General features: G+C 49.7%; 1 protein-coding gene across 3 annotated transcripts; it reads right to left on the bottom strand.

The window, feature by feature from the left end:
- Positions 1–179: 179 nt before the first annotated feature.
- Positions 180–27,445, bottom strand: LOC127589114 (myosin-10-like). 3 transcript variants are annotated; one of them, XM_052048138.1, is made up of 42 exons: positions 27,275–27,445; positions 25,507–25,884; positions 22,599–22,755; positions 16,348–16,375; positions 14,949–15,051; positions 14,646–14,675; positions 12,556–12,648; positions 12,307–12,370; positions 11,959–12,057; positions 11,375–11,518; positions 11,178–11,273; positions 10,541–10,659; positions 10,278–10,430; positions 10,020–10,193; positions 9,765–9,938; positions 8,717–8,831; positions 7,890–8,083; positions 7,561–7,682; positions 7,371–7,440; positions 7,132–7,292; positions 6,919–7,027; positions 6,719–6,850; positions 6,429–6,635; positions 5,932–6,069; positions 5,689–5,812; positions 5,425–5,596; positions 4,299–4,511; positions 4,082–4,226; positions 3,800–4,006; positions 3,545–3,649; positions 3,303–3,455; positions 2,966–3,214; positions 2,679–2,891; positions 2,383–2,595; positions 2,146–2,307; positions 1,940–2,068; positions 1,791–1,879; positions 1,591–1,714; positions 1,305–1,513; positions 1,122–1,230; positions 863–1,035; positions 180–776 (listed from the first exon to the last, which is right to left on the bottom strand). In XM_052048138.1, exons 2-42 carry the CDS (start codon positions 25,849–25,851, stop codon positions 608–610), a joined length of 5,985 nt encoding a protein of 1,994 aa, XP_051904098.1. In that variant the 5' UTR covers positions 25,852–25,884; positions 27,275–27,445; the 3' UTR covers positions 180–607. The 3 variants fall into 3 exon arrangements, with proteins under 3 accessions (XP_051904098.1, XP_051904096.1, XP_051904097.1); XM_052048136.1 differs by having other exon boundaries at positions 12,556–12,644; positions 14,642–14,675; positions 27,275–27,420; XM_052048137.1 differs by lacking the exon at positions 14,646–14,675 and having other exon boundaries at positions 27,275–27,420.
- Positions 27,446–27,460: the final 15 nt, after the last annotated feature.

Raw genomic sequence — 27,460 nt, forward strand, 5'->3', positions numbered from 1 at the left:
TACAGAAGTTGTTTCCGATCGATGAACAGACGCGTTATCTCCTCGGCTCACTCGCAGGCACCTCGACGATAAACGCGGCTGAGGTCTGTTACGCTGGATAGAAACTCGAGCGTGGCCGTTGATTTCAATTCGCGGTTGGAGCAGCGGAGACAAACGACACCGACGGCGGCTCTCCAAAGTATCGTGACATGGATGTTTTATTAAAATACATCTTCAGAAAATGATGCGGATATAAACAGTATGGCTGGCGTAAAAATGTATTTGAAGGGAGTGGAAGAAGGCACAAAAAGGTTGCGCGCAAGCTAATTGCAAGCAGGGGGAGATGGACTGCGTTCAAGCTCTACTTTTAGACACAAGCAAAGCGTCGTCGCGCAGGGCTCCTCATCCCAAATAACTTATGTGTACTTTTTAATGCACCTGCTGGGATTTGAACGCCGTTTCGGCTTAACGACGCTCTGCGCGACCGATAAGGCGACACTTGTTGGCAAAAGACGATGTTGGGGATCGGGCGCCGTCGCAAAAAAAGGCCTTTTAGACGCGAGAAGCCGACAGAGTTCCTTCTTGAAGCCAACGCTTTCAAGCGAAGGCGGGTCGCCATTTTTTTTTTTTATTCCTGCTGGGGGGTGGCGGCGGGGGTGGCGGTGGCCTCGTTGGCGTTGTTGTCCGTGACCTTGCTCTCCGGCTCGTCGTCGGACAGGAGGTCCAAAGACGATCCCTCAACTGGCAACTGACGTCGGCCCGAGCGACTGGAGGAAAAACTGATGGGGCCGCCGCGCCTAGCGCAGGAACAGGAGCGCCGTTTCAGTAAAACGCCCCCCCCCCAGGATTTGCAAATTGTGCAACGTGTCTGCGGCGAGAGTACCGGAGTCGGTTCTTCAGCGTGTTGACCTCGCGGCCGAGAGCCTCGCTGGCCTCGGTGGCGTCATCCAGCTCCCTCTGCAGCTTCCTTCGCGAGGCGTTGGCCCTGGTGGCCTCCTCTTCGGCCTCCTCCAGCTGACGCTTCAGCTGCTTCATACGCGAGTTTGCCTTTTCCACCTCGGCACGCAAGATGAAAGCAAATAACGCAACTTTTTTTTTTTTTTTTTGGGGGGGCGAGAGCGCCAGGTGCCGGCAGAACATACTTGTTCTTTAAACTGATCGGCGTGGCGGCGTTCGTCCTCCACCTGCATGCAAATCTCTTTCAGCTTCTTCTCAGTCCTCCTCACCAACTTGTTAGCTGCTCCTCGCTCCCTGCGGAGAAGGTCAACGCAACACGCTTGGACGTTTGGGCCCGGACGGCTTTTCCCGCGCGGCAGCGTTCTGACTTGGCCTCCTGCTCCAGCTGCTCCTCCAGTTGCGCAATCTTGGCCTCCAGCGCGGCGACGGCGGCCTTGAAGCGACTCTTGACGGAAGCTTCCAGCTCGGCCAGCTTGGCCCGCAGCTCCTTGTTTTGACGTTCCAACTGCTGCCGGGCGTTGTCGCTCTTTTGCGACGCGCTGCGCTCGGCGCCCAACTCCACCGTCAGCGCGTCCGCCTGCCGGGACAAAAAAAAAAAAAGCATTTGGGGCCGTTCTCTTCTCCAGCGGGGAAGTTCTCGCGAAAACGCCGCACCTGCATGGTGCTCTTTCTCAAGCGCTCGTTGAGGAGTTCCGCATTGCCCTGCTCTTCTTCCAGTTCTTCCTCGAGCTGAGCCAGGCGAGCCTCCAGCCTCCTCTTCTCGTCCATCAGAGCCGTCCTTTGACAGAAGAGAAAGCGCGGCTGAGGAGGAAAGTCGGAATGCGGAGCCCCGACGGAGCGCTTCTCAAACGTACTTCCCAGATGTGCTGTTGGAGATTTCATCTTGCAACTCGTCTCGTTCTTGCTCGGCGTGGCGTCGTCCTCTCTCCGACGCCGCCAGGTCCTACGGAGACAAAGAGGTTGAGGGAGGGGGGAAATTCCATTGTCCACACGGGGACGCTACCTCGTGGAGTTGCACAATCTCGGCCTCCAGGCTCTTCAGTTTCTTCTCGTTTTCCTTGGACGATGCAAAGATGTCATCTCTGGAGGCTCGGGCGTCTTCCAGTTCCCGCTGGTAGTCCTTCATTTGGGCCTGAAGACCAAAACGTTGTTGGTGTCGCCGCCGCGCGAAGCTCATCAGATGTGAAAGAAGGACGTGAAAAGGCGCACCTGCAACTTGCGCAGTTGTTTGACGGCTTCGTCCCGAGCCTTGCCGGCTCCTTCCGCCTGAGCCTGCGCGTCCTTCAAATCCATTTCCAGTTTCTTCTTGGCGGCCACGGCCAGAGCTTTCTGCTTCCTCTCGTCCTCCAGCTCCGCTTCCATCTCTCGGACCTGAAAGGAGGGAGCCGAGGCAATGCGGTGGGGGCCGGCGGCGAAGCGTCAAATCCGAGCCGGACGGCGCAGCACCTGCTTGAGGAGCGCTCTCTTCTTCTCGTCGTTTTGGTCGTCGCGGCCCTGAAGGTCTCGCTCGTGCTGCGCTTTCATGGCCTGCATGTTGACCTCCAGGCGCAGCTTGGCGTCCTCGGTGGCCTGCAGCTCGTCCTCCAGCTCCTCCAGCTGCGTCTTCATCTCCTCCGCCTGCTGCTCCAGCGCCCGCTTGGACTTCTCCAGCTCGTGAACCTTCGGCCGAGAGGGCAAACGCAAGCGTGCTTTTGCGCCGGCGCGGCCGAGAGGATTTGCCGCCGGGCTGGGAGGAGGCTCACGTTCTTGCCCACGTCGTCCTTGGAGTTCATCAGATCTTCCATCTCGGCGCGGAGCTGCTTGTTGAACCTCTCCAGCTCCTCTTTGGCCTCCAGAGCTTCGTCCAGAGCTCTGGTCACCGACAGAGCTTTGGTCTCTTTGTCCCTGGCCTCGGCTTCCGCCCGGTCGCGCTCTTCGGCGTATCGGGCCGAAATGCTCTTCTCCTCAGCCAGCAACTACGGAGAAGAACGCGGATACACGCCGATATTTGCCGGCTGAATCAAAAGGCGCTTTCCCGTTGGGCTCTCACCTGGTCAAACTTCTTCTGTTTCTTCTCCAGGTTGGACACGCTCTGCCTCTGGTGATCCAAGTCGACGGTGAGATCGTCCAGCTCCTGCTGCAGACGAGTCTTGGTCTTCTCCATCTTCTCAAAAGCGACGGTCTTCTCCTCCAGGCGCTGGCCCGACATCTCCAAGTCCTTCTGCAGCTTCTTCTTGGCCTCCTCCAGGCCGTCGATGGTCGCCGCGTCGTCCTCGAGCTTCTTCTTGCTCTCGCACAGCTGCAAAGGGGAGGAGGAAGCGCCACTCCAAATCGAGAAAGCCAAGCCGAAAAAGACGCCGGCGATTTCTGAGACGACGCCCGCCCACCTGAGCCTGCAAGCTCAACAGCTGCTTCTCCACATTTTTTCGGGCGCTCTCCTCCTCCTCCTGCTGCTCCTGGAGGCCGTTCTTCTCCTCCTCCAACTGGCGCATGCGGCCGCTGAGGTTGAGTTTCTGACGGGTCTCCTCTTGGAGCAGCTCCTGCGCAAAGGCGTCATCCCTTTTCCAACTTGCCCATCAACAAACGTCCGTCGCATCTCATCCAAAGACCGTGCGCGGGGGGGGGGCACCTGCGCGTCTTGGAGCTGACTTTCCAGTCCGGCGACGTCTTTGGCCAACTTGATGCTTTTCCGCTCCGTGTCTTCCAGCGTGGCCGACACGTTGTCCAGCTCGGCCTACGAGGGGAAATGTGTTCTGTTGACGGCTCGGGACAGTATTTGGAACACGTTCTGAAATCTCGAGATCTACGCGAAACTCTCGGTTGAACACGCAACGCCGGCGAGGGTCGTCAGGCACGCTTTGGGGCGTCGCAAATGCCGTCTCACCTGCAGTTTGTGCGCACGCTCGGTCAGCTCGCCCTTGGCGCGCTCGCCTTCGGCGTTTCTGGCGGTGACCTCCTGCAGCTGAGCCTCCAGTTTCTTCCGCTTGTGCTCGGACTCCGTCTTGGCCTGTTGGAGGCTTTTGACCTCGCAGGCCATTTCCTTGTTGGCGCTCTCCTGGCTCTGCTTGGTCTTCTCCAGATTAGCTTTGAACTAGAGAAAGGTTGGAGGTAACGTTAATATTCAGACCTCTTCAGACCCCCCCCCCCCCCCGCACCCCCGCCTCACCCTCTTGGCCTGTTCAAGCTGCTCAGAGAGCTCTTCTAAAGCAGTGGCGTGCCTCTGTCGCATATCCTGGATCTGAGCCTCGTGGTTTTTCGTCTCCTCTTCGATGGCCTTCTTCAGCTCCGCAACTTCTTGCTCTCGCTTGGTCCTACAAAAGGACAGGAATGTCTCGAGCTTCTTTGATTTCCGATACAGCGGGACAAATCCAGCAAATGGTTACCTGAGCTCCTGTTGGGCAGCAGTTGTGTCAAGCGTATCCTCCAGTTCTGTCTTTAAGGCCTCCAGTTCTTCACTCAAATCTCTCTTGAGCTTCTCGGCCTTGTTCCTGGCCTGTTTCTCCAACTCCATGTCCTCCTGCAGCTCACACAGCTGGGCTTGAAGCTCTCGCACTTGTTTCAAAGCGTTGTTTTTCTGGTTGACCTCATCTTCACCCCTGTCAAACATCCAGCAAGTTTTCACAGCTCATGTCAGAGGAAGGCCACACAAGCGCAGCGTGAATATGCAAACCTCCCCAAAGAACTGTCAGGCAGATGTGCTGCCAATTGTAACAATTCAAATAGGATGGAGACAAAACTAGCGATGGTAAAGTCACGTTGTGAAATTGTTATCATTATTAAAAAAATAATAATCATCATCATTTAAAAGTGTGTTCTGACACCTCGCCACTGGGTGGCAGCAGAGATAGTCATTTAAAAGTGTGTTCTGACACCTCGCCACTGGGTGGCAGCAGAGAATGTCATTTAAAAGTGTGTTCTGACACCTCGCCACTGGGTGGCAGCAGAGACAGAATTAATGTTGTCCCAATATGGCCATATTGGCATTCTTTTCTGATGAGACGTTTGCTCCAAAATCCTTTCTGACTTCTGACTGACGCCGATCACCCGCTTGCACTTCAATAGTCATTTGCGGTGAATGAGTGAGTCATGTTGACTTCAACTTCAAAACGGCGCAGTTGGCTTTGTATCCTGCATTTTTTCGCAACCATGCTTTGGACTTTTGTTCGAAGCAGTACTTCCATGGCCACATTCGTGGAAGGCATACGAGAGTCCGTACGGTGCAAAAAGGGCCGCCAATCACACAATGGCACATTCCAGGACAGTAAGAATAGAACAAGAAAGACTTTGTTGGGTCACACCCAGGTGATGAGACTCGATCTGTATACTTGCATGTGCCGTCAGTGCAATAACATGCAGCACATAAAAGGTGGTTGCATCAACGTGACATGAGGTGAGGGCAACATTGATGCCAGAAGCTCTCCGTGGTGTTAAAAGGCTAATCCAGCCCAGACTCCAGCACGCGGCATTCGTCCCGCGTGACTCACCCCCCCCCCCCCCCCCCCCCGCTACCTTGTTTGAAGTAACTGCTGCTCGTCCTCCTTCTTGACAATTTGAGTTTTGAACTCCTCGATCTGGGCCTGGAGCTCGGTGATCTGGTCCTGAAAGTCAGAGGTTTCCCCGTCCAGCTTCCTCTTAGCCTTCTCCAGCTCCTGACGGGTCTTCTCTTCCTTTTTAAGCCTCTCTGGATTAAAAAAAAAAAAAGTGGACAATGTTAGACATGCCGAGAGGTAGTTGGCGGCCTTCTTTCACATGCGAAAGGCGCATCTCCTTTACCCTCCAAGTCAACCATCATGATCTCTTGCTTGTTCTTGACCTTTCCCAGGTTCTTCGCCTTCTCTTCCTCCTCAGCAAGGAAAATGGTCATCTCGTTGATGCGATCCTCCAGTGACTTTTTCTCCTGAAAGGGCCCATGTATACACTTCTTAGGTTGCGTGTATGCTCATCGCTGTGTTTTAATGCCGGAGAACTGACTGAAAATCACTTGGCATGAAGAAAAGCAGACTTTGAACGTCTCACCTTGACAAACTTGGCGTTTTGGTCCTCGAGCAGCAAAATATCCTCTTCATATTTCTTCATTTTGGCCTCAGCCGTCACTTTCTCAAGCTGCAGCTTCTGCCGAGCAGCCTCCTCCTCATCCAGTTGTTCCTCCAGGTCCTACCAAAACAAACACGCACGAGCGCACCCACAGCGTTCATTTCACCGAAACATATGCAAGTGCATCAGGTGTCGAGTGCATTTGCGATCAATTCAACAAAAAAAAATGAGAACGACTGGAAAGCAGACTGTATCTGGACGTGGAGCAACACTCAAAGACTAACACAGAAAGGAAAAGGTTGATTGGTTAGCACGTCCGCTGCACAGTGCACAGGTGCAGGGTTCGATTCCGACTCCGGCCTTCCTGTGTGAGGATCTAGTTTAGCAGCCTGGAGGAGGAAACCGGAGTACCCGGAGAAAACCCACGCAGGCACGGACGGGCAGAACATGCAAACTGCACATAGGAATTCGGGGCTGACCTGGATGTGGGATTGCATCTTCTTCTTCTCATTGACCATGCCCTGGCCCCTCTCCTCTTCTTCCTCCAGTCTGGACTCAAGGTCATGAAGGATCTCCTCCAGCTCTTGCTTCTTGGTAGCCAGGCGAGCCCTCATCTCCTCAGCCTCCGCAAACAGCTCGGTCTCTGCCTGCAGCTGCTCGGCCAGGATGTTTTTCTCCTCCGTCAACTACGTCCAAACAACAACAACAACCGATTGAGCGTGACAGGAATCTTCCGCTTGTCAGCATCAACTCCATCGACGCATCCGACCTGTTGGTGTTTTCGTTCCATCTCTATCAGCTGCCCCTCCACCTTTGTATGCTTCTCCTTCACTTTGACCAGCTCCTCATCTTTAGCCTGCATCTCCTCCTCCTGTCTGGTCACCTGCAGCAAGGGCTTCACCTGTATTCGGAGGGAAACGTGTCATTTCTGACCAGTCCGGTTTTCTAGCGGTCACAGAAAAAGCCCACCTTAGTGAAGAGTCTCCACCACTGCCAGTGACGCAGCTTCAAGTACGCAGCACAGTTTCTTTGGAGAACCTTGAGTGCGCTAAGCTGCTGCTGCTTCTTGGCAAAGGCTCTGAAGTAAGACGAGAGAGCGGGGTGGGGGGTGGGGGGGTCATGTGGTTGCCACAAACGTCAACTTGATGCAGATGAGCGATGCGGGCGGCTGCGTCCCCTTACTTGCGTGCAAGATAGCCGCGACAAGCAGCCTGGAAGTAAATAATGATGTCTGTGATCTTCAGGTCCCTCTCTTCCTCCAGGTGGGCCAGCACTCCGGCCCTGAAGAAAATTTTGCTCTGGCCGATGCGAAACAGGTTGTTGTCGAGCTCCAGGGATTTGATCTAGCAAAGAGGGAAATGTTTAAATAAACAACACCGAGAGCGTATTGAAGAGCGAATGACAAGGGTGCGTTTGCTGACCATTCTCTCACAGGCCTGCTTGCCATCCATAAAGCCTTTGGGGATGGCGTTCGGAGTGAGAATCTCATACCTGGGCAAAGAAGTGAATGGTAGGGCGAGAGGGCGAGACGGCTGAAAAGTCTCGATGAGCCGTCAGGATCGATGGACCGTTAACTTCAAAGTGAGTTTTTATGGACGGAAAGTAAAGCACCTCTGTCTGAACTCTTGGAAGACAATCCGGTTGGGGAAGCCTTGTCTGCAGATACGGATGCCTTCCAGGACGCCGTTACATCTTAGCTGGTCCAGAACCAGGTGGGGATCCAGTTTACCAGCCTGGAGGAGGCGGACAAACCACAACCGGGAAATGAACCTCGACTGTCATTTTATACCGATCAGGCAGTGTCACTTGAAACTGTGCACGGCTATTTTTGAGATTTTTTTTTCTTTGTACAGTTCACGATATCATACCACATGCATGTTGTTTGTCTGTAAAATGTACTGTGGGAAATCGCAAATAGTTCGAGCGGTCTTGCGACTCACTCGTTTCTCATGGTTGGGAATGATGCAGCGGACAAAATTGGGGTTGGTGTTCCTCAATGTGGCCATCAGCTTGGACAGCTGCTCCTTGTACAGCTGGCCCACTGTGCGGAACATGCCCTTCTTCGTTTTGTACGCCGCCCCGAATGCCGTCTCGTTCATGCCGGCGACTTGGTCCAGGCCGACGATGCGGTCCACTGGTGGGGACGGCAAACGACGATGACATTGTTAGCGATGCGTCCAGACAACCGGGCGCTCGATTCAACACATTTAAGCGGCCAAATGATAAATGCGGGATATTGGAAAATGAAGATGAAGTTGTCGTGTGTGTGCAATTGTTTGCCGGTGTGGCAGTGGCGGCGAAAAACGCTGAGACCACAACACGCCGTTTTGACCTCAAAGCTGTCAAAATACACATACTGTGTCTACTTTGCCTTTGGAAACGTGTACTGATTTTTTTTCCCTTTTTTTTTTTACTATGGTAAAAATTTTGACCTGAAAAATAGTCAGTTACAATCTTCAATATTTCTGACTCATTTTGAAGATTAAGATATCCTTTATTTGGGGAAATTTAAAGTCTACAGCAGCAAGATTGTGGGTAGAAAGAAGAAAGAAGGAAAAAAAAAAGTGATTTGGAAACGCGATTGTCTCTCTATGTTTTAGGAGGTTTACAAAAGCAAATCCAAGACTTGAAAACGTTAACGAGGAAGGCACCAGTCATAATGACAAAATAACACCCAGTGATATTAAAAAAAAAAAAAAAAAGTTAAAGAGTATGATGATTTCATCTCCAAGAACCAAGCCAAAGCGCTGCAGCGGGCGCCTCTCACCATCTTTCCAGAGTTCGGCCACAAACTTATCGGTGGACTGATGCAGCAGCGTGGCCACGTTGTCGTTGAGCGGATCCATGTTCTTCATGAGCCATTCGTCAGCTTTGTAGTCCACCTGAGGACGCAGCACTCCCGCGTTATTTGGAGCATAACGACAAAATCCACTTGCGGAATTACGACTTCAATTAAGAACGAAATCGCACGCGGCGTCAACAGGGATGAGCAAATTTGTTCCTGTCCAATCTTTTCATTTGACTGACGGGATCACCGCATCCATCGTGGGGGAGCATGTCGGCCGCGCTACGTTCATTGGATTAGCCTGTAACGCGGTGATGGCCGACTCGCTAAAGAGAACGCGGGATCGCAGCACGACATACCAAGTCACTGACACAATGAGGAACCCGAGATGAGGGATGCCCGCTCCCCCATCTGGGATTCATCACAATCCCGGAAAAGCAAACTCACGCCGTTTGCACATATTTCCTCTTCGGTGCTACTCCGCCTGGGAGGATTTATTTTAACAAGCTGAAATGAAACGTCGCCTCTCGGGAGCGAAGACTCCAGGAAGTCTCTTCCGTTTGGCGCGGCGAGCTTCGCTCATCGCCCGCGTTCATGCGGACAAATGCGAGAAGGCGGAACGCGGCATTTAAGTCCAACTAAAACTCAAGAGGCTCCGAAATCATCGGCTCTGACTGACGAGCTGCCGCAGGGGGGGGGGGACGCGGGAGCGTAAGCTACACATTCTCTCTTCACACATGAGCGCGCGCAAAGGTGAAAACCGCACGAAGCCGTCGGCCTCACGTCAATGCGAACCAGATGTGAGAATCCCGCAGAGGCGGCGGTACAACAACTGGGCTATTGTACAAAAGCGATGATGTAACTCATCAAGGTCTTAAAACATTAGCCCGACATAAACGGCAGGAAGAAACGTGACATCTATTTTTAAGTCGTTATCATATGATACTCCCCCCCCCTCGCCTATATTAGAATAACATTCCACGCATGTAAAGCTCACCAAGCTGCGCTCCAGTTGGACGGAATGACATACCCTGCCTGCGTAGTGGATGATGCAGAAGTCGGCTTTGTCCTTGAGCTGACGTGGTTTTTGGAATTTAGTGTGGGTGCCTTGCTCCTGGAGCACTTTGTCCACAAAGGTCTTGTCTGTGGCTTTGGGAAACCAGCACTCTTCATCCAGCAGAGCCAGAATACCAGGCGGGTTATTCTGAGGGGGGACGCGGCTCGTTTAAAACAAACAAAAGGGGGACAGAGCGCCGGCGCCGTTTCGAGCGAAGGGAGCACAAACCGGCCTCTCGATGAGTTCGATGCAAGGCTGCAGGTCGAGGCCAAAGTCGATGAAGCTCCACTCGATGCCCTCCCTCTGGTACTCTTCCTGCTCCAGGATGAACATGGTGTGGTTGAAGAGCTGCTGCAGCTTCTCGTTGGTGTAGTTGATGCACAGCTGCTCGAATGAGTTCAGCTTAAAAGGAGGCGCCAGGCAGAAGTCGAGTTAGTCCCGGGATGAGCGGGAGATCGCCGCGCGAGCGGGGAGATTCGTTTCCACCTCGAAGATTTCAAAGCCGGCGATATCCAGGATGCCGATGAAAGACGCCCCCTGACGTTTAGTCCTGTCGAGGGCCTTGTTGATGCGGTGGACCAGCCAGCGAAACAGTCGCTCGTATGTAGCTTTGGCCAGAGCTTCCACGGCAAAGTCGGCCTGCGCAAATTTTTACAAATGAGCCGGGCCAATTTCCAGAACCGGTATACGTCTTTGTATCATTCGGCAACACATTTCTTATGAGTTCTTATAGTTAATGAGTGACGTGCCTGTTCCTTGGTCTGCGCTTTCTGGACGTAGTCTCGGCCTACTTTTATCCTCGGAGTGAGGATGGCTCTTGTGAACTCCATCACATTCATTCCAAGCAGATGGCAGAGCTTCTGTGCCGCTGAAAGAGCAAAAAACAAAAAAAAAACAAAAACAAGCTTCAACATATCGTACAATATAACATTTGCATACCTACAAATAAAATGAATTGATGATGATATGAGAAGGACGGAGGAAAGAGAAAACATCATTATGTGGTCAGACTTTAAGATAAGATAAGATAAGATAAGATAAGAAAACCTTTATTAGTCTCGCAATGGAGAAATTCCCAAATCACAGCAGCAAAGTTATGAAAGGGAAGTTATTCTCCATTCATGTGTCTGACTTGTACAGGAATATCAGATCGCGCCGACACTCCAACATGTGGCCCGGCGACACTCGAAAGACCGATTGCAACGTCACACCGTCAAATACCAGGAAGACAATCGAACTTGTTGTCGGGGTGAGCTTTTGCTGGAACTCAGCAAGAAGGTTTTGAACATCTGTTGTGGTGAAAGCTGAGAGTACGTCGTCATCCCATTTTCGAGATTAAGTACGTGAGTGTGTGTTATTGCGTGTGTGTGTTTGTTGAAAGCTCACCGGTGTTCTCAGGCATCGAGGCCTGATCGGTATTCCTCTCTTTCTTAAAGACGATGTTTCCAAATTGCAGCACCGCTGAGACCACCTTCAACATGCCTGACAAGAAGAAGACAAACAGAAGCTAAATCGTTGTCGGCAAAACGTGGAGGAGAGAAGCCCAGCGGAGTAACAGCGATGCGTCGACAACTCCCACTCACAGACTATCTCATCGTGTGAGAAGCTCATGATGTGCATGGCCTCCAGAGTCTCCTGGAAATTGTCTTTGTCTTGCTGGCCAGGGATGGGAAGGTTGCCATTGGACAGGAATCGGTAGTTGTTAAAGCCTTCGAGGAGCAGGTCCGCTGTCATGGGAGAGAAAGATGACTTTTGAGACCGTGGAATCGATCACATCAAGTCATAAATCCATACTCGGGGGGGGGGGGGGGGGGGGGGGATTCATTCAATGGATGCGATGGATACTTTTCATCCACAATTCATTTTTGGTAAAAACGACAACATTTTCACCAAAATTGACGTATTAAGAATTTTTCAAGAATTATTCGTATGAATCAAACAGGACGGTACTGCACTTTGTTTCCCAAGTATGCTCGGAGAGACATTTCTTGAGGACGGGGGGGGGGGGGGGGGGGGGGGGGATAATCAAAGTATCCAAAAATGAAAAAAGGACATCCAAAATGAAAAGGCAGCAGTAATTCAAAGCAGCTTTCTAAAGTGGCTTATGGTTGCTGGAACGGTAAATAAATTGCTCCGACTGCGATGCTGGCGAAGGAAGAAAACTCACTTTTGAGATGCTCTCCGGCGCCTGCCAGCAAGCGGTAGAAAATATGGAAAGTTCTTTCATCTTTGGCCTGTCTGATTGCCCGCGACTTCTCCAGAAGGTCTGACGGCGGTTGTTCAGGAGTGACGGTGGGATGACAAGGGCGCTATAGCAACCATTAGACGGCGAGACAACAAAATCTGCCTAGCGACTGAAGAACGGGAGTTCTTTCAGGGGACAAAAACCTTGGAGCCAAACATTTGTGTGATATAATCCTGCGACCGGACGCCCTCAAGGCCGGACCGCGTCTATTATTGTCAGGGAAGGACAAACTGGATTCATCTTCAATCGCTCTTCCAGTAACAAGGATACAGGTTTCAATATTGGCCCCGACAATGTAGCCCGCGACATCAAAATTGATTCGGATGAACTTGCCCTGTGGTAAAGGAAGATAATAAAATGATAAAAATAAAAAAATCTCAATCTCAGACCGGTGAGTTTCCGACGTGTGAATGTCGGCTTTGGGTGCAGCATGCAATGATCATAACTTTGCATCCTTTGCTCCTGCACATTAATTCAACAGTCAAAACAAAGATGGCCTCCGCATAACGGTGAACTCACAAAACGGGACGAGTTGTCATTTTTCACCGTCTTGGCATTACCAAACGATTCCAGGATAGGGTTAGCCTGTAGGAGCTGGCGTTCCAACTCTCCCTGCGGAGAGAGAAAACAGGGTCAGAGGTCGCCTGGCTGGCCAACAACTGCAAGGCCTTCGCCAATCCAGAAAAAAGAAAATGTGAAGCGCCGTCGGCAGAGCACAATTCAACGGATTTGTCAACATTGGAGGTACGAGCATCAGGTTAAAAATACTGTCGGAGGGTTAAAGGTGCGGATTTACATGAAACGCGTGCGACATCCAAAACACGTTAAGGTAACGCTCTCAATTGTGATTAAAAAAAAATGCATAAGAGACATGAGATCCAAGAGCCCCTTTGAGCTTCTTATGTGGTTGCGAAGGTCAACGAGGCTACAAAAAGTCTCGGCAGCAGGAAAAGTTCAGACAACTCCGGAGCACTTGGGGGGGGGGGGGGGGGCGAGTGCAAGGACACGTTATTACGACGGCAATGAAATGAAACACGACATTTTGCCGATATTGAACAGAGCGGCTTCTGGCACGACTTTCTTTTGCTTTAATCGGCACGATGTGATTTTTGTCAAGAGAAGGCCAACAAGATAAGAGGGCCAAGGCCTCAAAAAACAGTTGTGACGCCATTTCGGCAGATAGGACTTGGACTCTTGTTCCCGTTGCGCCGGATCGCCAAATTGCAACTCCTGCGACTTCATTTGTGGCCAGACTAGATTGAAGAATTTTGTCCAGGTCCTTCACGCACCACCGGTGACCCTCAAGTTGAAACAGTTTTCTTGCCAGTATGTGCCCAGCGATCGACTGGAGAGCAGTCCAAGGGCGTCGCCCACTTCTCGCCCCAAAAATCAGCTGCGACGGGCTACGACTCGAGTGGTTCACACAGCGATTACTCGTTGTCTTTTGAAGCCGACGATGGCAAACACCAAGTCAAAAATCGGCACACGAACAAGTTGAGAGTTGACAGACATTCCCAAGTGAGTTGCTGCGTTTCTCCACTCGCTCATATTTTCATTCTCTCTCGCTCTCTCAATCGCCACGTCCACATTCCTCTGGCTTTTGCTCAGAGGCGGCCATAATGTGCTGCAGAAGGAGAGCGCTACGATGGAGGTCAGATTGATGGCAGGCGGGGGGGACTGGGGGGGACTGGGGGCCCGAGGTTTAACGATTACTCGCTCACAGCATCTTAAAAGCATCGTTCGCCTCGTTTGTCTGGCCAGACGAGGGAGCCTTGCGCCGTTTTAGATTAGCAACGGACAGATGTAGTTAGCATTTCTTTTGGGTTAGCTGTAAATGGGCCAACGGTTATATCAAGACGGCATTACGCGTCGTACGGCATGCGGGGAGATGTCAGTTGGGGCATTCCGCCCCTCCGATTCCCATTTTTGGTTTGTTGGCCATGGGGCGATAACGTGACCATCGTCGATTTAGAGATAAATGCTGCGTTTGTTATTCGGTGCTAAAATCATGCGGCAACACTCGATTTCTAATAGTTAGTTAAGATATGTGCATCTTTTCACCCCCCCCTGCCTTCTATATGCGTCAAACTGGTAGCCCTTTGCATTAATCTAATAGGTAGTTCCCACTTTCAAAAAGGTTGGCGACCTCACCCCCCCCCCCCAAAAAAAAACAAAGGGGAGAAGACCCCGTTGATAATTGTCAGATTTCAGGACACTGCAACCGTTCTTGCAATGTCACGAGATGCTCATTGTGAGCGGTGGCTGGAAATGATCCAGATATCAAATCCACACAAATGCCAAACAGGAAATGAGCTGGATTGTGACATGTGAGGATTATTTCAGCACATTTTTGACATGTGTTTCGAACTAAAACTCCATTCGGGCCTTTAACTTCATGCGCCTGTCGATTTCACGGCAGATTTAGAGCGCTTGCAAATAGTGCCGAGGGGAAGCGAAGCCAGCACAAACAAATAATCTCGTGAAGAAGGAAGCTTCAATTAAATCATGCAAAGTCATTTTGGAAGCGGCGGATATCTGAAGACGAGGGCATGCAAACACACACACACGCAAATGATAACGCGTATCGATAGAGCGGGAGATGCACTTGCCTGAAGCTTGAATGCTTTGGGAGATTCTGGCTGTTTGTTATGGATAAACAGATGCAAGTGTTATGTCAGACACAAGCCCCGCCCCCCAGCCCCAATGATGGCACAAAGCGGGAACAAGCTACACGCATACCTATGAAGTTAGCTGTTGATTAGCGTGGGACTCCCGCTCGGCAAAATCCGCGTGTAATAATAATCGAGTCAGCATGAGCGTTTCCATTTTGAGGTTAAAGCGAGAGGATGGATGACGGCGGAAGAAAGCTCGGCTAACGCTCAAGTCGGGGGGAGGGGGGGGGGTCCTCTTACTGGAATGTTGTGGTCTTTGCGTCCTTTGTGTGAGGAGGCAACGTGGGCCAGGTACTGGATCACTTTCTTGGTATTTTCCGTCTTCCCGGCCCCCGATTCACCTCTGGAAAAAAACACACACAAAAAAAGGGTTGAATTTGTGGGTGCGTTTTTTTTTCCAGGCTCTGCTTTTCAGGCGAGTTGCTAATGATAGCCGCGGTGAGCGAGGACCATCCCAACTTCCCACAGCCCGGAAAACCTTGGCCAAGGCGGAAGGCAGTCCAGCAGTTGGACGTGCGGCAACATACCGGTGGCTTTTGTCAAGCTGCTCATTAGCTTCTCTGCATTGAGACGCTGAGACGCAAAAGCAGGATTGCAAACATGGCAATGTAGGTCAGCGCATCCCATTTGGCTGCAGCAACCTGACCCGCGTTTCACATTGTAAATGTTGGCGCACAGCCATACTGTCAAAGTGAGAAATTTAACAACCTCCCCGTTTTGTCATGTTTCGAAAACGCAGCAAATAGACACAAGGGAGCATGTGGAGCTTTTTTTTTTTTAACGGCGTGTTTTTGATTTTGTATCAAACAACCATCTGGGCTGTAAATCAAGCATCTCAGTGGCCCGGGAAGCTGAAATTTGGATTTACTGCCGTCTGGAAGATTTGACAAGTTTTTCCTTTTGACTCCTGTATACGAGCGTGATTATTAACTTCCTTATTCGTCATCTATTTTGAGAGCAGCCTCGAAGAAAAGGGATCGTATCGCGTGGAAATGTGACCAATATGGTACACCGTCAACTGGTGGCTTGCCAATGGCAGCGCAACTCCGAAAAGCATTTCTAGCAAAATGACGAATGACTGAATACTCTTTGTGTAAAATGCCAAAATTACAGATTGAAAAGCCCCCTCGTCCCCCTGCCGCCAACACCACCACCACTAGTTTTGTTGTTTTAATGGCCCTGATCATTTTGACATCGTAAAACAGCAAAATGTAGGACAGATTTTCAGCAGGATTGTGAGAAACATCCAATCCAATTTCCACAAAAGTCTTTTTTTTTTTGTTCAGCGCGACAGCCGCTTTTATGTCCTGCAAAAGAGCTGCAAGAGCATTTCTGGATGGCCTTTGTGTGCGCTTTTTACACAGCCACGCTGCTAATGAGAGCGGCGTGCTTACGTTTGCGTAAGTGACGTGACAAGATGTTTTTTTTCAAAATACAAACTCAAAGTCAAGGTTAGCATGTCAGCTTGGCCCTCGGCCTGCGTTCTGGTTTCTCATTTGGCCTCTTTGCAAAATGAATCGCTCACCACTGATGTAAAGTTACGTGATGTGTGTGTGTGTGTGTGTGTGTGTGTGTGTGTGTGTGTGTGTGTGTGTGTGTGTGTCTGAAGAGCTTTTGCAAGAGTCGTCACAATACTCACGTGCAAAGGATTGACTGGTCCTCACGATCTGTTGGGTAAAGAAAAAAAAAGGAGGTCACCATCATGTAAAACAACCACAGCTGTCAAGAACTGCAGTCAACATGTTTTGCGCATCTTTTAAGAATCTGCTCATTCTTAAAATGAAGAGACGAGTTTGTCTGAGATCTAAATAGTCTATTTTAAATCAGCCTAAAACCTTGCAAGGAAGATTTTTTTTGGAGGGGTAAATGATTACATGTGAAGCAGTTGCTTTTCTTAGAAGGGGGCTGGGGGGTGGGGGGTGTCTCAGTGATTTATCTCCCCCAGCATATAATAGGCACCAAAATGCAGCCAGTCTCCTCTTGATTCCAAAATAAACTTGTAAGCCGACTGAGGTTTGCTACGCAACACTTCAAACCTTCATTATTGGGCTCGCTACGCAGACTGATGTCAGAGTCGCCATCGTGCACGAGCTGACCTCATCTTTGGACTGTCCAAATAGAATCATTTGGTCTTCAACCAAGTTGTCAAGTTGAACTTTGGTTCACGGAAAAGGCTCAGGCAACACGGGTTTGATGAACTGCGGCCGTCACAAAAGGTGCCAGTTGAATTTCATTTCTCTCCAAATCGTCCAGTGGGCTTCTTTTCTCCTCCCGCTGCCTTCAGTGTTTGCTGGAATTCTTGTGGCAGGAAGTGAGAAGCTTTTTCGTTTCCTGCCAGATCAATTCAGAAGCACCTTTGCGTACTTTCAACGAAATGCCGGCAAAGCCACCGCGCTCGTCATCTTACAACCTTTTAAGACGCTGCTGCTAAATAAGATACGTTTTATATTTCTTGGAGTATAGTTTCATGTGTATTTTAAATGGCTACAAAGTCACCCTGGCCCACCTTGACCCACTCGGCAGCTCTTGGTTAGCTCATATTTCCCCAGGATGCTATCGCGGCAAGGCACGGGTCAAAGAAACATTTTCTTTCCTTCCAGAAGCTTCCAGAACTTCCCCCTTTCATAAATCTCTCCTTCCCTCATGCTTTCCTTCTCTGTCGGTGGCTCTCGTTTCACCTCCCCCCCCCCACCTCAGTTCTCCCCCAATAGAACGTCTGCACATATGACGCCAAGCCAGATGACCAAAACCTCACAGAGCACCCCCCCCCCCGCGGAGTCTGGAAAATTAATGCGCGTTACACGTGGATAGATTGCATCTTCGGCGGAAAAGATTCATACATAGCCAACATGAACGCCACTTTGGTTCATATTTGTGTCATGGATGACAGGGTTCCTTCTGCTGCGAATAATTTATTCCCAAAGGGGATTAAGCAACCTTAATTCTTCACATTCCAGAGCATTCCCACCCTCCTTCCACCACATCTTGCCAACAAGATGGCTGTAAAACATTTCTTCCACGCTACTGCGCAAGCTCACAATTTGCTTGATAAAAGAAAGTCGTAAAACGCAGTTGAATGCAGCGCCGGGTCTATCACCGTGGTAACCACTTCACGCGCATCAGACATCCCGAGCAGCCAAACTACTCATTCCGATTAGATTTGGTGACATTTAGCCACAGCTGCACAACCCCGGCGGCACCCTTCTCTCCCTTGTTAAAAGAAAACAAGATGAAGGGATCCTTTGGGCTCTTCGACAAAAGGGATTTCCAGCTCGACGCCGATTCATTTGTCTTTTTATCAACAATCTCTGAATCGATTTTGTGGCAAACTTTTGAAGGAGAGTTTAAATCAGGATCCGCAGTTTAACGCAATGATGTCATCTTTTTTTTTTTTGGTAAAATGACAAAATGATCATGCTCTAAATCCGATTTTGAAGAACGTAATTTACTATTAAGCAACCACAATCATTTTTGTTGGATTATAGCTGCTAAAAGCAGAGAAGCGCCAAATGACATCATCAAATGGTTGCGGTCAATGCTCATAACTCGTTGGCATCGTTGCGGACCTCTCGCTTAAGGAGAATACGCTTTTGAGGTCAAACTACGCGGGTTTCGGTACACCGACGGTGGCTTTCGCTAACTGCCAAATGACTAAGCATTAGTCATTCGCACGCTGTCGGAACAGCTGCCAGCTTGGCATTCAAAGGCATGCGCCAGTCGACGAGGAGCGCGGCCCACGACCCCGACAGAGCGAGCTGACTGGCCATTTGTGCGGACCGATCTATGCGTGCGCGCTGGAATTCAGCAGGCGCCATCAGCACCCGGGGGGGGGCTGCGGGGTGCAGAGCGGGCGGGCGGCGTTTACGGCAGGTTGTGAAGTTTCGGGGAAATGAGAAGCAGGTGTGCGGGAGACAAAATGTCGACCAATTAGTTGGGTTTTATGGCTTTTAGCTAGCGATGGTGTGTCATCAACAACCCGTTGCCCCCCCCTCGTAATTAAGCTTTTTTTTTTTTTCCTGTGCCAATCGGACACATGAACGTAAAATAACAATGCCGGCCGGCTGTTGAGCGGCATCATTCCACTTGATGAACCCGTGAACAAAAGGGAAGACATGAGCGTGAGGAATGCGGCGCTCTTTCAAGAGGTGACGGACCAAGAGAGCAAACAACCCGTGTGGTGGGGGAGGGGGTGGGGGGGAAGGAAAACCTGGTCAGCCGCTGATAGACTCGCGGATGAAATCCTCAGGTTGTTTCTACGTTGGGACGAGTGACGGCAGTCGGCAGCTGAGATCACAGACCAAAATAGTTTGTCATCAGGAGTTAGTGAGGCCCACGCCCTTGCAGAAAACAGTGAGGTAGAGACGACGACACCCCCCCCTCTCCGCCCCCCTGTGCTGTTTGTGGAGGCTTCTCCACACACACACACCGACAGGGAGGAACGCGAGGAAGCCGTCGTCATTCGCACCTCGGCTGTCCAATTACATACTGGAGGCGCACCCTTATCATTATGTGTCAAAATTCACCAAAGGGCGAATTTGTAGCATTGACGGAGCCGGTAGCAGATGGCATTATGTAGCGAGTAGACACCCAATTTAAAGCGCAAGGGGGGGGGGGGGAGAACACTAACAATAGCCCATGAGAAGAGGCCTTAAGCGCAATAAAATGCTTTGTTGTTTCAAGTTAATAAGATATCCTTTATTCGTCCCATAATGGGGAAATTTAATAAAGGTCAAAAAGGTCAACCCTGATTAAGACAGGTAGGTAACGGTGCCCATGCAGACACACCGAAAACGGATGCGCCGGAGGTTGGAGTTACAAAGAAGAATTCCAAGTTTATCACGTGGTAACACTGCATCAGCTTAATTGCACCGTGAAAGTAAAAAAAAACACAAAAATATTAGCAGTGCTTTTGGCGAATATTTTCTTCGCAAGTCTATATTTAGAATCACAAACCTGTCATCAAACATGAAGGAAGAACAGAATGTGGCCAGCGGATGGACATATTTCGTTTTCTTATTCTATCCACAGCTCAGAGATTTTTTTTTCCCCTTCCCCTTTTAAAAATTTTCCACCAAGCATGTTACTGAAATGCTCTAAATGTGGTGACGAAGTCCAGGCAGCACATGTTTCTCACGGCGAGGTGCTCATATGGGCCGCGGAATCCAGTCTTTGAAATGTCACGGCTTTCTTTCGCGATGACTCACGAAGCCTCGGCGAGATGGCACGAGCGCGTCATTGAAGGCTTTAGCGCGTCTTTTAATGAGAGAGGAGCGCTTTCTTGTCACAAGCCTTTTGGGTGGATAACATCTGTCGAGCGGCGGGGGTGGGGGGTGGGGGGGGCGCAAGAGTGGAAACAGACGTCATGATGTCACACTTCAGTCTGGACTGTTGATTGTGTTCTTCCTGCCTACGCTTGTGCTCGCTTGAAGCCCTCGCCGCTACCAACGTCTGCATACCTTGTGCATGTGTGTTTATGATGGCACCTGGAATATTAGAGTGCTGCACTCCACGGGAATGCGGACAGACACGCAAGGGGGGTCGGGGGGGGGGGGGCAATCACAAAAGGGCGTGTGTTAAGCTTAACACCGTTAAGACCGATCTGTTGGGCTCGAGCTAAAACGTTGAGTGAAATGGATGTGGAAACGCAATCCTGGATTATCAACAGGGTGTGTACGGGTTTAATGAAGCCAAAAGACTTTTTTTGAAGGTCTCTTCGGTCAACTTCAGAAGTTTGGATCACCAAATGTGACCCTGATGAGTGGATGATATGCACTCTGTATACATCGAAAATAAAAAATCGGAAAAAATCGGAAATCTTGTAGCAAAAGGCGAATGGTAGGGGCAACACTGAGGCATGTGCTGGGTAATGTATCTGCAACTAAGGACGGAGGTATAAAAAAATTTTAAAAAATCAGCGCAAAAATATGAGCGCATGCCGTATGACTTCCACAGCTGTGTGCTCTGAAAAGACGCGTCTGCCAAGTTGCACAAAACGAGCAACAGAGCGTTTCAACAGGCCTCACATTTGTCTGAAAGTCATCTCCTGAAAACGCTCATTGCACGGACAGACCTTTTGAAGATGAGGACAGACAGACGGACACACACACACACACACACACTCGGTCTGACGCGGCACACCTGTTTTTGTCACTCAAACCAAACGTTCCCCCCCCCCCCCCTTCCACTGGCTCTGCTTGCCCTCGTTGCCCCCAGAGAAAGGCCCCGTTTTCCCAGGGGAGATTTCAGGAGTACCCGTCTGCAGCCACACAGCACGCAGGTCCCAGCCCCCCCCACCCCCCCTTCGGACTGCACAAAGGCTCCATTGTGCGGCACAATGTTGGCTGCCCCCTCTGAATTTCCCATCTACCCCCCCATAACTCTCCCCTCTCTTGCTTTTGCATAACTCCTGTTCTCTTGCGCTGTGCGTTTCCAGTCACCTTCCAGCGACCAAATTGTTTAATCTCGCTTCCGAAACGAAATGTTTTTTTTTCCACCGAAGGGAGTGAGTATTGACATTCCTCAACATTTCTGCTCATTCCTCTTTCTCCGTGAAATAATTTAGTCATAAATCTTTTCAATGACAATTTAACGAGGGTGCAAAAATGCATGCAATGGTAACAGAAGTAGTGGTGGTGGGGTGGGGGTTGGGGGGGGGGGTCTCCTTTCTCCCAAACTACACCGATGCCGTTCCACCAGATCTTGTACGGGAATGGGGGCAGAACGCCAGCGTTGACCTCACCATGCGACATTGTCACCAACGAAAGGGGCCTAACCACGGCAACATTTGCCGTATCCTAAAAGTGACAGAGCCGACATTCCGGACTACGCTTGCTATTTTTTTTTTTTTTCTAAAAAGGAGGACGGAGTGACTAGAACAGTTGCGGCAGATCTGCGGTGGTATTTTTCATGTCAAGCGAGGGAGAACCAAAATGCCTTCAAGGATGTGGGAAATTCCTCTCTTCCGAGCCAAAGGATTTTGTTGTCGGAATAAACGAGGAATGAAACCAATTCTGGAGTGTGGAGGACAGAAGGGCGATAAAGAGACACCAGCTGGTCAGTCAGAAAAGGAGGTAAAAGTCACAGGAATGTGATTTGGATGAGGGGAGAACAAAAAAAAAAGGCCCAAGAACGAGACGGAGTGCTTGCTGGAGTCAGCGGAACACAAAGGCCCCTTTTTCGCGCCTTGCTAAAACACCGGCACGCAGGAAGTGCCACATCGATCCGAGTTTCCGAGGGATGATTACTTGGGTCGCTCACGCGCAACATAGAAATTGTAGAATTTAGCACGGCAGGGTATTCATCGAAGGGGACGGTGATAACCTCATTCCACTGGCCACCGTGCCCCTCCCGCCGCAGGGCTCAAAAGAATGAAACCTCCCGCAGGGAAAAAAAAAAAATCGGGTCAAAGTAGAATGGTGGCGCAGGAGTGGTTCCGCACCGGCGTAAACATCTTGCATCATGTTCATGGACTGAGAGAGGTTTTCAATATGTAGTCGAACTTTTGGAGTATTTTTACAAATATGAGGTTTTGTTGGGGGTTTTTTTGTAATCGCATGACCACATACTTCCCTAATATTTTTGATGTTGAATTATTAGGTGTACTATACATTGATATTTAGGTGCTTCTTCTCAGATATAATCAATAATGTCAATCGTCTCTGACCTTGTGACCTTTCACACACTTTAAAGACTTTCTCCACACAATAATCTCCTGGAGTATGCGGTAAACCCGCCGCCGCCAGCAAGGGAACTAAATTCTTTCACAGGGGTGACCACATTTCTGAAGTCACCCTTGGCTAAAAAAAAAATAAAATAAGAAAAAACACGACTTTTTATCCGCTTCTTAGAATGAGCGTTCACCCGTTCTGAGCAACTCAACAAAAGTCGTACCTTGAAGCATGCAGCGGTAAGCCGACTCGGAGATGGCGTAGATGTGAGGTGGCATCTCGTGCCTCTTCTTGCCTCGGTACATCTCAATGATGTTCTCCGAGTAGATGGGCAAGTTCTTGTAGGGGTTGATGACCACACAGAACAGGCCCGAATAGGTCTGCAAAGAGAACATGGACTGTGAAACATGCTGGTGAAAAAAAAAAAAAAAACCCGACTCACGAGTGGTTCTGTTATAAGAGCCGACAGATGCCAGACATTTCATATTTAGCATCACTCAAACTGAAGGCAATTGAACCTTTGTTATTTGTTCTGTCCCCATCTGGAACCTAAAGGCCAAAATGTTTCTGGAAAGATTTGTTTTGGTGATAGGCAGCCTAATTTGAAGAACTTTTTTTTTTTAACTCCCGACATTTCGACACCGTGCAATTCATTGGCAAGAGGAGAGTGCATGCGGCCGTTCATTGCCCACCGAGCCGTCACGCTGATGCGTGTATCATAATTAGAGTCTACTGTGACAGGACTTGTGTGGAGCAGGCATCCAGGAACTAGATCGCATACTGAAATCGTTAGGTAATCGCTCAGTGCGGCGCCTCTGAACCACCACCCACGCACAAAAACACAAACAAACAAGTGGATGTTCTGTTCCGACGATGCAGACGAAAACGAAAAACGCTTGCGAAAGAAGTTGACGAAGCACAGAGAGGCTGGAAGAAACAAAGACATGAACCCGATGGCCTTTCCCAAAGGTCCAGTTCAGTCGAGGTGTAACACGGTGCTGGCTTTTGTGTGGAACATGCTCCCCACATAAGCCCAGACAAAGCTTGTGATCTTGAGAAATGACAGAGGCGGCGCACCTTAACACCCCAAAATCACGTTTGATAGCGATGTGGTGCGTCACTCGCTCTATTTACATCCACATACGGTACATCGAATAGAAATAGCGTTCTGAGACGGGGGAAATTTCCTTGAACGTTTTCCAGAGGTCATATATATTTGCCGCCATGACAGACAGTGACTCATGGGGTAGGGGGTTGGGGGGGGCAGGCGCCGAGTTCCTTCATATATTTTGAAAACACATCAAACCTTCTATAGCTGCCGTGTTGTTTACGTGAGTGATGAAAAACGATCCCACCGATGCTCGCTACTATTGGCAAACCTTCATGGTCGGTCACTGGCAGCGGCAGACCATCCAAATAACTCAACATCATGCAGAGCCTCGTGCGGGAAAGGGAAGGTGATATTTCAACTGTGAAATCAGATCCAGCGAAGGGGAGATCCTGCGGCATGGTAACAGCTGAGCAACAGCGGACACGACAGCCGAGTGCCATCCCCGGACAGGACGTGGACACGCCGCTCCACATTGTCGAGTCGACGGCGCTCTGTCGCGTTACAACAGATGCCACGAGTCTTCTGCGGGGCGGATCGAAGACCTTGACTGCTCGCTTCGCGGCGCTCTCATCTGTACACATCCGACGCGCTAGACACAACAGTGCCTTTCACGTAACGATGAGGAGTTTTTCATAAAATGGCAACGACTTCCTGATTGGGAAGCTCGGATTCAAGAGCGGGCGGTGTGACTGATCGCTAAATGTGTATTTTTTTTTTCACAAATGCGCATGTTGCAGTTGAAAATAAAAGAACTTAGGTGGACGGCAGAAGGAAGGCAGATCGGCAGACGGACGGACAATCCGTTAGCTATGGAAGAATGCTGATGCTTTCTGACAGCTGAGGCTTATCTTGCGATATAAAGGCCCGCTTGTTTCCAAGCTAGCGCGGTCAAGCCCACCGCGGAGCTCCGATTAGCCTGTGACGCACCACCGCGTTGAAATAAATCCTCCCAAATCAAAAGTGTGCCGTCACTCGCTCGAGATGCTACGACAGACAATGAGCGGCGCCTCAATGATGGCGCACGTCAAATGTCTGCGCGATGACTCGGATATGGAAGCCATCGCCTAAATTGTAAATCCTCCGCATGAGGAAGGGTTAGGGGGAGCCTTACAGCATGTCCGCAACGGATCGTTGCACTCTGAGGAGGTAAGTCAAACAACTCAGCTAGGAAACTTTCTTCCTGTCAACAACACAAAAAAAAATCCCACTTAGTGAGAACACATGTTGACAATCTGTCTCAGCCAAAATACGAAATAACAAGATCCCAAGCGGAACATGAGCCATGAAAAAGCACAGACGGGGCCACCTTCCGCTACGGAACTGGGATGCAAAGTATAAATGACTGAGAATGCGAAGCTTTGCACACCAGTGCCAGAGGAAGAATGCAAATCCACAATGCTAGAAAGTGCAAGAAATCCCAGGGGCGTCTTTTCCGAAACGTTTGACAATGACAAAAGGCACAATGAAATGTGTCGCTTTCTCTTCATTTGGAGCTGGCGTTCCATTCCTGGTGAAATAAACGGTGACCGAATTGTGCATTGGCGGAGATTTTTCAACAATCCTCGAAGTCCCTGAATGATATTCCACCCCCTTAGGTAACAACCAACCCACATTCTATTTATGAAAACCATAAAATGGGTCACAATTAGAGAAATCTGGAACATCAAAAAAACTGTTCAATTGATCGTGACTTTACAAGATACAGTACTTCAATATAGTCTGTATTGCACCCATGGGCCACAAAGAGAAGAATTCCAGAAGCAGAGAGCAATGTTTTTTTTTTTTAACCCCAACACAGACTTACGATCCATGTGCAACACGTGTGGTCGGGAAGTTCAATGCCCCATCCTGCCCCCAAAAGGAGACTGATAAATATTAGATCGCCGCTATTGCATAATCGACTAAAGGTCAACTGTGGTGTGCAAGAAACACCGAATATGAGGTGAGTTTTCGGGTCAATCATCACCCGGTGAAAAATTGAGTTATGCGAAACGCCTTGAGAGAGAACGAGGTCACTCACATAGATGAGTCCAGAGTAGTAGCGGTCCTTCAGGTTGTGCAGCACAGACGCCTCATTCAGGCAGGTGAGCTCGGCCATGTCCTCCACCTTGCTGAACTTGGGAGGGTTCATCTTCTGGATGTCATCTTTGTTAATCACCACCTTTTTGCCATTCTCAGCCAGCTCCACCACCACCTCCTCGCCACGCTCCTCGCGGATACCGGCCCCCTCAAAGCCATGGCGCTCTGACGGGATCCAAACCAGCTTCTTGGCTGTCCAGTCAGCCTGCGTGGCCGGGTTGTAAACCACGGCGCGATCCACAAACAGGTATCGTTCTGGGTCCTCATGACCGCTTCGATGGGACATTTTGGGTTGGCTTGACGAGAGCAATGTGGGCACCTGGAAGAGACAAGTTGAACTATGAACGTAGTTAACAGCAAAACATCACCCGAACTGGCCACTAGTCAATCACAGGGCATATACAGCGACAGATAAACTTTCACACGGTCACAAAGTGAGCTGAAGTCTGGCAAGTGAGTCACGAGACAATTAAGTGAATAATAATGTTGCCATTCATTTTTTTTTTTTTGCTGCTGCAGTTCAGGGTCATATGGAGCCGATCGCAACTAACATTGAGCAAGCGGTGGGGTACGCACTGGACCGGTTGACTGTCAATTACAGGCCAGATACAAAGAGACAAAGTGCCCCACTCACTTTCTCCTCAGTGAAATTAACACGCGTGTTTTTGACATTTTAACCTGTGAAAACTCACCCAAGTACTGGAAAAAAAAAAAACATGCAAATGCCATATGGGAGGACTTGGGTCCAGATTTGAATCAGAACCTCTCAACTAGTACTCTGCGTACTAGACTACAATCACAATACGAATCACTACAAAACAATAACTTAATAAAAGCAACGGTTTGATACATCTCCTGAATTCGATGATGACATTGTCTTTACTTTGTACCAGCGTACTGTGTACTTAATTGTCTGTCCGGTTGTATCTGATAAATAGTTTTCCGGAATACGAAGCGGGAAACGCATATTCATCCAGAACATGATGACATTTGGGAGAAGAATTCAAAGTTGTCAACAATAGACTTCAATGGAGAGTGCGCATAAGCCGCAGTGTCACGATCTTGCGCATTGTGCGTAACTGCGCCGCTTTTTGCACGGCGACGGGACACGAGAAAGTGAACGGCAGATACACAAATCCCCATCGACCAAACCATCGCAATTTAAAAAATCGATTTTAACTCACACCACTTGGTCATCTTTAGACATACGGCGTATGTATGAAAGATGAGTGCGCATTGGCACGCCGTGAGCATGCGACAGCAAACTTGTATACGCATGCAAACAACATAAACATTAGAAAGGTCATTATAAGTTAACCAAATGGATAATAATGGTACTGCGTGAAGGCGTAAAACGTTTAACTTTACAGGGAAGCATCTTAATTGGGTGATAATGGCGCTACCTGTTTGTTTAGTTTCACCCAAAGTGCACTCCTGCCGCTAGCTTAAAAGGCTAATTATATCGCAAGCTGTGTCGTCTAATTCAAGTTTATCTCATTAACAAGAGTCTAGGAGGGGAGGGGGGGACAAGAATAAACAAGAATTCAAATCAGCCTTCCGGACCCGCTTCCCACGAATAATGAGCCGAGTCCAACTAAGTTTGGAAAAGCACATCGAACACACCCTCCGTGCCGAGAACACCGGCTCCCAAAAACGCAGCCTTCCACCCATCATTATCCATAATCCGGCCAGTGACCTCCGAAACTCACCTGGTGTCGTTCCGAGAAGCTCGAGTCCGGTTCCCCACGCAGTGCGCTGAGCCACTGATGCGCAGCCTGTGTGTCACGTTCTGCTCCAGGCACACAATGGAGATACAAGCATGTGTTGGGGCTCTGGTATGCACCGCAGAGGCAGGGCTGCTGCTGCTGCTGCCTCGACACTGGGGCCCCTCCTCG

Source organism: Hippocampus zosterae, chromosome 17, assembly GCF_025434085.1.
Source record: "Hippocampus zosterae strain Florida chromosome 17, ASM2543408v3, whole genome shotgun sequence".
Classification (NCBI taxonomy): Eukaryota; Metazoa; Chordata; class Actinopteri; order Syngnathiformes; family Syngnathidae; genus Hippocampus; species Hippocampus zosterae.

Bases quoted from the DNA above. Each gene is read 5' to 3' on its own strand.
- LOC127589114 (XM_052048138.1), bottom strand. From the start codon at position 25,851: ATGTCCCATCGAAGCGGTCATGAGGACCCAGAACGATACCTGTTTGTG. The intron at 9,939-10,019 runs GTTTGTGCTCCC...GTCCCCCCTCAG, and splicing joins TCGAACTCATCGAGAGGCCG to AATAACCCGCCTGGTATTCT. The intron at 2,308-2,382 runs GTGCTGCGCCGT...CCCTCCTTTCAG, and splicing joins AGAGAGCGCTCCTCAAGCAG to GTCCGAGAGATGGAAGCGGA.